Here is a 9498-nt window from a genome sequence, read left to right as displayed (position 1 = left end):
TTATATGCGGTGCGCAAGTTCTGAAATAGTTCTGAGACAAAAAGTGTTGGCTTTTTCCACATAGTTTTTGTTGTATGTCAAAATTTGTAACTGTCATGCTTTCATCAGACTATAAGGTAAAAATAAAAATAAAAATAAATTCGGTATTTTACCTAAGTTATCTTAATCATAACTCTTTCTCCCCCCCCCCCCGTCACCATGACGTAACGCGCGGCATTTAAACCGGAAGCGGCAGGGTATCTGGGAAAATCTTCATTAAGCCCGCCCTCCTGTATAGCTGCCGCAGTGAAATTCGGCGCGCCTGCGCAGTCACGCTCCCCTTTTCTCTTGGAAGGTAAGGACTTACATGGCGCGTGCTTTTCTCTGCAGCAAAAAATAAAAATTACTTTTTAAACATTTAGTTGTGAAAACTTTTGTAGGCATGTGTTTTTAGTTGGCTCTTTAGGTGTTTCCAGTGTAGCGACGGGATGTAGCGGGGGTGCTTGGTTTTAGGACGGAGTGGAAAGCGGCAGCGTGGGGATGCGTGTTTTTTTTTTTTTTTTTTTTTTCCCATCCTGTCTTGTTGAGGAGATGAAAAGGAAAGACATTAGGCCTGGCGCGCTTGTACTGTAAAATGTGTACAGACTCTTCACATCAAGATTTACATTTTCAAAAGTGGTTAAAAATAGCTGAAATTGGGTGTAAGGCTTCTTGTTGCTAAGTAACTGTAAATAGCAGCTGATAACGGGTATTAAAACCATGTTCTAAGATTTTACTGTGACTGTTTTTGGAGTTATTGAAGGGACGGGGTGAGCACACAGATACTTTTTTTTTTTTTTTCTTCCCCCAGCTGTAGTGTGATGGTAGTGACTGAAATGGTTTGTGTCGATACATGAGATTTCAATCATGCAGTCAACAAATCGTGTTTGTCAGTTATGAAAGTGGTATCTCTCAAATTCATGTTTTTTTTAGAATTTATTTTTAAAATTCTAACGTCATTTTCGAAGGTGATTGCAATTGGATTTTAATTAAGCTCGAAATGGAACACGTGCTTGTTTAAGTTATTCTTCGGATGAGATTGAATATTTCTTGTGACCTGGCTTTTTAAAACAACGCGCAATAGTTCTATATGGAGAGCGCTATATTGCCTGCCACTGGTAAACGAGGCTTTGGCCTACCAGTTAGTTTTTTCAGTGGATTTCAGTATTTACTTTTTGAATTGAAGTTTTGGATCACAATATTTTAATGACAGTAGCACAGACCCGCTTGTAAAGTAGCATGATGCTGCAGGTTAACTACGGAGCTCAGTTTCCGCTTCCCGATCAAAGCTCAGGCCAGACAGAGACACGTGGACAGGGTGTGGGAGAAGCATACTGTGAATGCGGCTAGAAGTATAATATCATCTCTTAATTATATATCATTGTGCGAATACAGTAATGCAAAAAAAAAATGGCAAGAAAGCTAAACTCGCCCTGAGCTAGACGAGGCTAGGCCGGGGTTGAGTCGGGGTATTTAACATAGAACAGACGTGATGGCTTACGCAGGGATTCTGGTTTTAGGAGGTATATCTTGAATGTAAATTGGAACAATTGTTTGGTTACTTAATGTGGCAAGTATATTGGAGCCCCTAATTGCCAGAATGACCAAATTGGAGGTACAGGTGTGAAATCTCACGACTTGTCGCGACAAGTCTTTATATGCCAGGTTATAAGTGGCTGACCTAATGCACAAATTCAAGTACAACGACATGTGGATGCTGCCTGCAACACTAACTATAGAACTAGTTCCACTGCTGTTTTCTATCAATTTTCACCTTTTTTCTTATAAAAGTACACGCTTTAATATTGCATTAGGACTGCAGTTCTGACTAGTGGTTAATGTAGCTTACAAATAAGGTTCAAAGAGTTAATGTATTAAGTAAATTCTGTGATGTAAAGGAAATATGTGTTAACTTCAAATTTACCTCTTGTGTAGTACCCCTTGAACCTATCCATCATGGCCGATGCTGATCTTGATTTCACCAGTGGAGATGCTGGGGCTTCCAGCACCTTTCCCATGCAGTGCAGTGCTCTGCGCAAGAACGGATTTGTAGTGCTTAAAATGCGTCCCTGCAAGATTGTTGAAATGTCAACCTCCAAGACTGGCAAGCATGGCCATGCCAAGGTAAAGGGTTTCATTTCAAAATGTAGTGCAGTAAACATCTTCACATTTGGCAGTGGTAGTGACCAAAAGTTGTTTTTCCGCCATGCAATCTTTTTTTTAAATGGTATGCATGTACCTAAGCATACTGACATAAAATAAGTGCTGTATTCTTGTGAAATTAATTAGCACTATGAAGGTGATAGTGATAGCACTATGAAGGTGATAGTACCCTAATCTCTGTTCGAGACTGCTTTGTCAAAATTGCACATTGTCACAGGGGTGAATTTGTCTCACTGGCAGGTGGCTTTCAAGGGAAGAAACCTGTGATTGCTTTAAAAAAAAAACTGATTTGTCAGCAGTCACTTCATATACTCTACAGAATGCTAGTCCATGGTATAATGTAGTATAAGCAAATGTAACTGTATTTGAGGTTATCTGAATTGAAACACGGAAAAGAACATGTTAGTTTTTGAAAAGCAGTAAGTTTTATGGATTTATTTTACATGTATTTTTTTAGGTTCACATGGTTGGCATTGACATCTTTTCTGGTAAAAAGTATGAAGATATCTGCCCTTCCACCCACAACATGGATGTCCCAAACATCAAGAGAAGTGACTATCAGGTGAGAAATATTTGCCTTTCAGACTGACCGTCGGTAATCTTAGCAGTTAGATATCTTCTTGAATAGGCAACTACCTTTATCGTAGTTTTAAATATTGATTTTAGCAAAGATCCATTGTTTAATGGTGGCTTCCCTCGTTGCTGTGTTTTTCTTCCTAGTATTAAACAAGGTAGTGGCATAATGCTCATTTGAAAGAGTATGGGGTATTTTAATGGTTTAGCATTAACTTGGATACAGCTGTCATCTTTGTGGCAATACTTGAATTTGCCATGATTCCCTGTCTTTGGCAATCCAGCAATGCCAAAGGTTGTGTGTTTCCATCTCACTTTTAAGTGACAGCATAATGGACTATTTTATACAGTTAAACAGAGTTAATGAATAGCAGTGCAACATGCCCAGGGTCTAATGTCATTTGCCAGAAATACATATTCAATCTGGGTATTGAATGTTTTTGGACAAACAATAAAATTGTTGCATTGAGCTGATTTCATTTTTTTTCGTGAAACCAATAGACTGCTTCTAGCAGAGCTGCATGATATGGATGTTTCATCCAGTCATGACTTGGAAGCTATACCCTATCATTCAAACGCTTCTCTGAAAGATCAGCTGTTGGCACGTGTGCAGAAGTGTGTTCTGTTGTACAGATGCCCATAGCATAGCAACTTAACAAATGGAATAATTTTGCAAAGTCTTTTTGCCTGATTTGTCTGCAAGACTGCTGGGGAAAAATCCTGTTTTTAATGTCCTCCTTCACAGCTGCTTGGCATTATAGATGGCTTCCTTTCCCTGCTGATGGATAACGGTGAGGTCCGTGAAGATCTTAGACTGCCAGACAGTGATTTGGGCAAAGAAATTGAATCTAAATATGAGGCTGGTGAAGAGATGCTGGTAAGCAGGAGTGTGTCTGTACTGTAACAGTGGTCCTGTGCAGAACAAATTATTTGACTCTTGGCCACGTTAAATAATTGTATACCTGTACAAAAAAATAGGTTACTGATTAAGTTGCGATACGGCTGCCATGTTGACATGTACACCTTGAATAAGTGAAGACAACTAAAACTTCTGTGGTGAGTTTCAGAGACTAGTTTGCACTGAGACTACCTAGTCAAGACTGGGGCTAATTGAGGTCGGAAACGTTGGTTTAAAGTAACTTCAGCCACAATTTTTAAGCACAGTAATTTTTGTAACACTGCTAACTTCAGCTTCTATTGCTTATTAAATGGGTAGCTTGAATTATATAGTGAAGGCTCCATTAGACAAGGTCAGAGTTGACTGTGTATTGAGGGAATTGCTTACCCAGTCACTACTTTGGCAAAATGAATGGAATATCAATCCCGTGATATCTGTTTTTAGATTTGTAGAGAACCGCTTAACCAAACTGTTTCGAACTGCTTTAAGTTGAGTTTCAGGTTTTGGGGATATTGTGTAATTAGGGCTTCCAATTGTTTGGTTTTAACTGGTAAAACATCCCCCAGTACAAAAATTTAATTGGTGGATAGCCAATAAACACTGGAAATGGTTACTCAATTTACGTTGACTTTAACCTTTTTCCAATTTATATAAAAAATAACTGCTACAATAATAAATGCATTTCCCAGTGCTGCTGGCAATGTCCCACCTTCCTGACTTGTGTCTATCATGGATTTGTTCTGAATACCTTAAACCTGCCTCAACTACTGAATGACAGCACATTCCTACATTTCTATTGGAGGCTCCGCTTGCGAGATTTAAAACGAGATTACAATCAGGAATGTAGGCTTGTTAGCTGGATTTAAGCTGTATTACAGTTAAGATGCAGAGGATTTAAAACAACTGTGGCAAAATGTACAAAAGTGCCTACCCACAAAAACCCCAGAAGAATGTGCCTGTGACCATAGGGATTTTGTTGCTGAAGACTGGTCTGGTCCTTGCACAGGCATATTTTGAGAGCTAGGCAGCAAAGAGCATTTAGAACCAGACCAAGCCATAAGCTATTTGACAGTTGTACAATATGTTTATGGCATCCCTCAGATTATGAATGTGAGCTGTGACCAACTTTGAAAACTATGCTCCCTTGATATTAACCATTTACTTTATTTGCCAGTTTGTTTAATTCATTGTGTAGCTGCATTGACTGAACCATTTATTTCTTCCAAAATAAGGTCCCTTTGCTAATGAAGTATTTCATCTGGTATTTTTTGTCCAAGTCAGATCGTGATAAAGTGGTATTGCTGTATAAACTTGCCCTCAAAAGCTGTTTTCAGATGGTACTTGGTTTACAAGATAACTGTTTGTATACCTACTTCAGTTTACCAGTGCATATTTTTAACCATTCTATAAACTTAATTGAACTTGTGAAATTTGTCATTACATGCATTAAACTTAAATAGCTAGGGTAGAATCTTTTTGTTGTCATTATAGGATAAGTCATGAACTGTAGTCGCCTGCTCTTACCAGCTAGTAAACCAAAGTAATATTTATTCATCAAAGCACTTTAAGTACATGGTCTCAGCTGTCCCTTTTACCAGTCATCAACAGATTTCACTGTTAAGTTGCTTACAAAATTTAGAGCATGTTTAGCACTGCTGTGTTTCATAACTTTCTTTGAGTTATTTTGTCATGAAGTATAAGTGGTATGCTATTTACAATTAGTATACATGTTTACAAACTGTTAATGTGGTGATCATAATATGTAGTTGCTCAAAGTATAGAGATTGTACCAATTGTGGGCTAATGTTCATAAATCTCACTTTTGTTTTCCCCCTTCAGATTTCTGTGCTGTCAGCCATGGGTGAGGAAGCTGCTGTTGCCATCAAGGCTATGAACAAGTAGATGAGAAGACTGGGTGCTCAGGCTGAGATCTACCACATTTAACATTTTGGTTCTAATTGTCACCAAAGCTATGGCCTTCACAAACAACCTCAATTGTTTATCGATTTCTTTTTCTTTTTCCAAAACAGTGCTGGACTTTTATAACTGTCTTGTAGGCTGATTGGTATTCTGCCAAATCACTGAGGTTTTTTAATTGTGTGATTTATTTTTTCTTCAAGATGTCAGTCTTACCATTTACATTCCAAAATGTAAAAAAAAAAAAAAAAAAAGGATCCAATTTTGTGATCCAGGTTTCAAGAATGTTATTTTCTCAGGAGAATCTTGCATTTTGGCTTCAACAAAAATGTAATAGTTTTTATTTTATGAACTGACTGGTGCCCAGGGTCAGAAGCATTATTTCAATGGAGGCCATACTGTAGTAAAGAATGTTGGTAGCCCCTGCTTATGGTTTAACTAAATGCAACTGAAGACCAATTTGTGGATCTCCAGATGGCACTTAAACTAGGCCCTGGGTACTACTAAAATTCGCACATCCCAGAAACAAACTTCAGTGATTTTTCTAAATGCCAGTCTGCCTTAATTCAAACCTGCAGCCAAGTGAAACCTGGTGGCCATGTGCAATTATTACCTCTGTACTAGACGCTAACTTGTTGGCTGTCATTGGCAACCTTAATAAAACCGTGTCAAAGCCTGTACATGTCTCAACTAGGTAGGCATTCAGAATGTTGTGATGACACCTTTTGGCGTGTAAAAGGGACTCAAACTGGGGGAAGGGCGTTAACGTTGCAAAACCTTTACACTTGAGGCCTTTGTCACCAGACTGGAGAAAAAAATAAAAAATAGAAAAATGCAGTTCAGTTGCTTATTTCTTTTATTGTATTTATCATGCAGTGATATTAAAATAAGTGAAGAACTTCCCCTGCAGCTTGTCTGTGAAGTTATTTTCTTGCCTGACATTAACTTGAATGTTTGACTAAAGTGGAAAACCTGTTTCCTGGAAATCCTAGGAACCTACTGGAGTTTCTGGGATGGAACCAGGTGGGTATTTCACTTTGGTGGCTAAAGAGGTGTTTGAGTAGAGTCACTTAGCATTATAATGCTTTTTCTTTTATTTCAATAGTGTATCATTGACTTCTGAGACAATAAGAGTGTTCCTTCTAGATTTAATTGTCTAACAGTTTGCACTGCCTGAATTTTACAGTGCAGATTATCAAATGTGCTTATAGCAGCTGGTCCAGTGAAGCTTACTACCCTCAATGAATCTATATTGACACATTTTATGCTTAGTATAAACTATAGGGAACTGGTATGTTTAGGGCAATGAAACTTTACTGGTACATTTTGTGTATGTTTGCTATTGCTGACCAAGGCCTCTTAAGGATGTTACCTAATTTTGCAGACTGACTAGCTGTAATCTTGGACAGTCATACCCAAGGTATCATGCCTAGGAAATCTAGTGCTAACCTCTGAAACTAGCTGTTGATGTCATAAGAGTAATGGAAAGGAGTCATTTGAAATTTGTCTATAAACCGCAATTTTGACTACCCTCTATAGATCTTGATGCACTGTATTAGAACTGTGTTCTCTGCATTGGAACAGGGTTCACTGTTTTTTATGCAATCTGCATGCATGTTTGAACTGAAGTTTGTCCTGCCAAATTTACCTAATGGATTGTTGCTTTAAATGCTTATTTAACCAATTTCTAATGGTCTACAGAAAGCTATGCATGTGTCCAGCATTTTGATGTCCAGCATGCAATCGGTGCTGTGATATTTTCCCAAACTAACTACAGTGTCTATGGAATTAAACAAAAAATATCTTGAACTCTAAACTAGATGCTTAGAAAATATGGTTCTTTACTCTTGTGAATTTTTTTTTTTTTTTTTTTTTTAAACACACAGATAATGCATTATTTGGAGTTACTGTATGTAATTAAAAAAAAAAAAAACTAAATCTGGGTGGGGAGGATTTGTGAACCTGGCATGTGTTCCATTTACTTGCATTGCTAAGATTTATGCATTCCATTTAGAACCACTATTTGTTAAAACACCCAAAGTCTTGGGTGAAAAAAATAAATGTTCCTATTTAGCTAGTGTTTTTGTATTGACTTAATTTTATTCAGTTAATTGGGCGGGAGGGGCTGTTTAAGTTAGGAACCATATGAATGTTCATTCATGTACTTAAAGTAGTTTTTACAAAAATAAAACTAGTACTGTGTTACTACTTTTTGTTAGAACATTTGTCATTCTGGTAGAAAATTTCAAGAAGTTTATCCTATGTTTAAAAGTAATTGTTAAATGTTTACTTTTGTCAAGTGGTCTGTTAGCTTTTTCTTTTTTTTATGTAATTGATGCATGTCATAAACTTTATGAACTTTGTGCGACTTGGCTCCTGGAGCTCATGAATCGATAGACAGAAGTGGTTTTACTTGACTTATTTTGTATAGCGATCAAAATACCTGGACTGAAATGCACAAGCATGATTTGGGGGGGGGGGGGGGGGGGGGTAGTGAGTGTCATAATTTTGCAGGATACTGAAAATCACATGTTAAAATTGTGTTAGACTTGCATATTTTTGTGGTGGATTATATTCATCATATAGAAGACCTAGGCCATTTAAAAATATTATTCAAAGGTAGCTGAAGATATAAAGACCTTTCATTTTACAAATAAAACTATTTGGCACTATAACTGAGCCAGAAGTTAATTATTCTGATACATTTATATAATAAAATATCAATAATGAGGCATAGTTGTAGTTTAATGTGTAAACAGAGTGGTTGTGTCCCATATTTGACCACTTCAGTGGCTCTCAAAAGTATTCCCCTCCCCCTTGGACTTTTGCACATTTTAGTGTGTTACAACACAGAATCAAAATGGATTTAATTAGGAGTTTTTGCCACTGATCAACAAAACAAAGTCCATAATGTCAAAGTGAAAAATAAAGTCTACAAATTGTTCTAAATTAATTACAAATATGAAACAGAAAATAATTGATTGCGTAAGTATTCACCCCCTTTCCTATGACACACCTAAATAAGCTCTGGTGCAACCAATTGCCTTTCGAAGTCACACAATTAGTTGAATGGAGTCCACCTGTGTGCAATTAAGGTGTTTCACATGATTTCAAGTTAAATACACCTGTCTCTGGGAGGTCCCACAGTTGGTTAGTACATTTCCTAACAAAAACTACATCATGAAGACGAAGGAACATTCAAAGTAAATCCGGAATAAGGGTCTTCAAAAGCACCAATCAGGGTAGGATATAAGAACATTTCCAAGGCATTGAATATCACCCGGAGCACAGTAAAGTCCACATTTAAGAAATGGAGAGAATATGGCACAACTGTGAAACTGTCTAGAACAGGCCGTCCTCAGAAACTGAGTATCCGGGTGAGAAGGGCACTAGTCAGGGAGGTCAGCAAGAGGCCTATGGCAACTCTAAAGGAGTTACAGTCTTCAACGGCTAAGCTGGGAGACACTGTGCATATGGCAACAATAGCCCGGGTGCTTCACAAAACTGGCCTTTATGGGAGAGTGGCAAAAAGAAAGCCATTGCTGGAAAAAACTTGCATCAAATCTCGGCTAGAGTTTGCCAGAAGTCATGTGGGAGACTCTGAGACCAAGTGGAAGAATATCCTATGGTCTGATGAGACCAAAATAGAGCTTTTTGGCCTCAATGCTAAGCGCTATGTTTGGTGCAAGCCTAACACCTCACATCATCCTGGGAACACCATCCCTACCGTGAAGCATGGTGGTGGCAGCATCATGCTATGGGGATGCTTCTCTGCATCAGGGTCTTGGAAAGCTCGTGAAGATAGAGGGCAAAATGGATGCAGCAAAGGACAGAAATCCTGGAGGAAAACCTATTGAAGTTTGCAAGAGACCTGGGACTTGGGAGCAGATTCATCTTCCGGCAGGACAATGATCCCAAACACACAGCCA

The 9498-nt window shown here is 38.1% G+C and overlaps 1 protein-coding gene across 1 annotated transcript; it reads left to right on the top strand.

Annotated features, from left to right (window-relative positions):
* Positions 1 to 272: 272 nt before the first annotated feature.
* LOC121323121 (eukaryotic translation initiation factor 5A-1-like) lies at positions 273 to 6406 on the top strand. The gene is made up of 5 exons (XM_041263920.1): positions 273 to 334; positions 1954 to 2142; positions 2639 to 2743; positions 3500 to 3631; positions 5492 to 6406. Exons 2-5 carry the CDS (start codon positions 1975 to 1977, stop codon positions 5552 to 5554), a joined length of 468 nt encoding a protein of 155 aa, XP_041119854.1. The 5' UTR covers positions 273 to 334; positions 1954 to 1974; the 3' UTR covers positions 5555 to 6406.
* Positions 6407 to 9498: the final 3092 nt, after the last annotated feature.

The sequence above is a fragment of the Polyodon spathula genome, chromosome 11 (genome assembly GCF_017654505.1).
Source record: "Polyodon spathula isolate WHYD16114869_AA chromosome 11, ASM1765450v1, whole genome shotgun sequence".
In the NCBI taxonomy this organism is placed as follows: Eukaryota; Metazoa; Chordata; class Actinopteri; order Acipenseriformes; family Polyodontidae; genus Polyodon; species Polyodon spathula.
This window is presented reverse-complemented; position numbering and strand designations above follow the sequence as displayed.

What these genes read in the sequence shown, in the direction of transcription:
- LOC121323121 (XM_041263920.1), top strand. Translation starts at nt 1,975, where the DNA reads ATGGCCGATGCTGATCTTGATTTCACCAGTGGAGATGCTGGGGCTTCC. An exon ending in TCAAGAGAAGTGACTATCAG is followed by an intron (nt 2,744 to 3,499) that starts GTGAGAAATATT and finishes CCTCCTTCACAG; the next exon opens with CTGCTTGGCATTATAGATGG. An exon ending in AGGCTGGTGAAGAGATGCTG is followed by an intron (nt 3,632 to 5,491) that starts GTAAGCAGGAGT and finishes TTCCCCCTTCAG; the next exon opens with ATTTCTGTGCTGTCAGCCAT.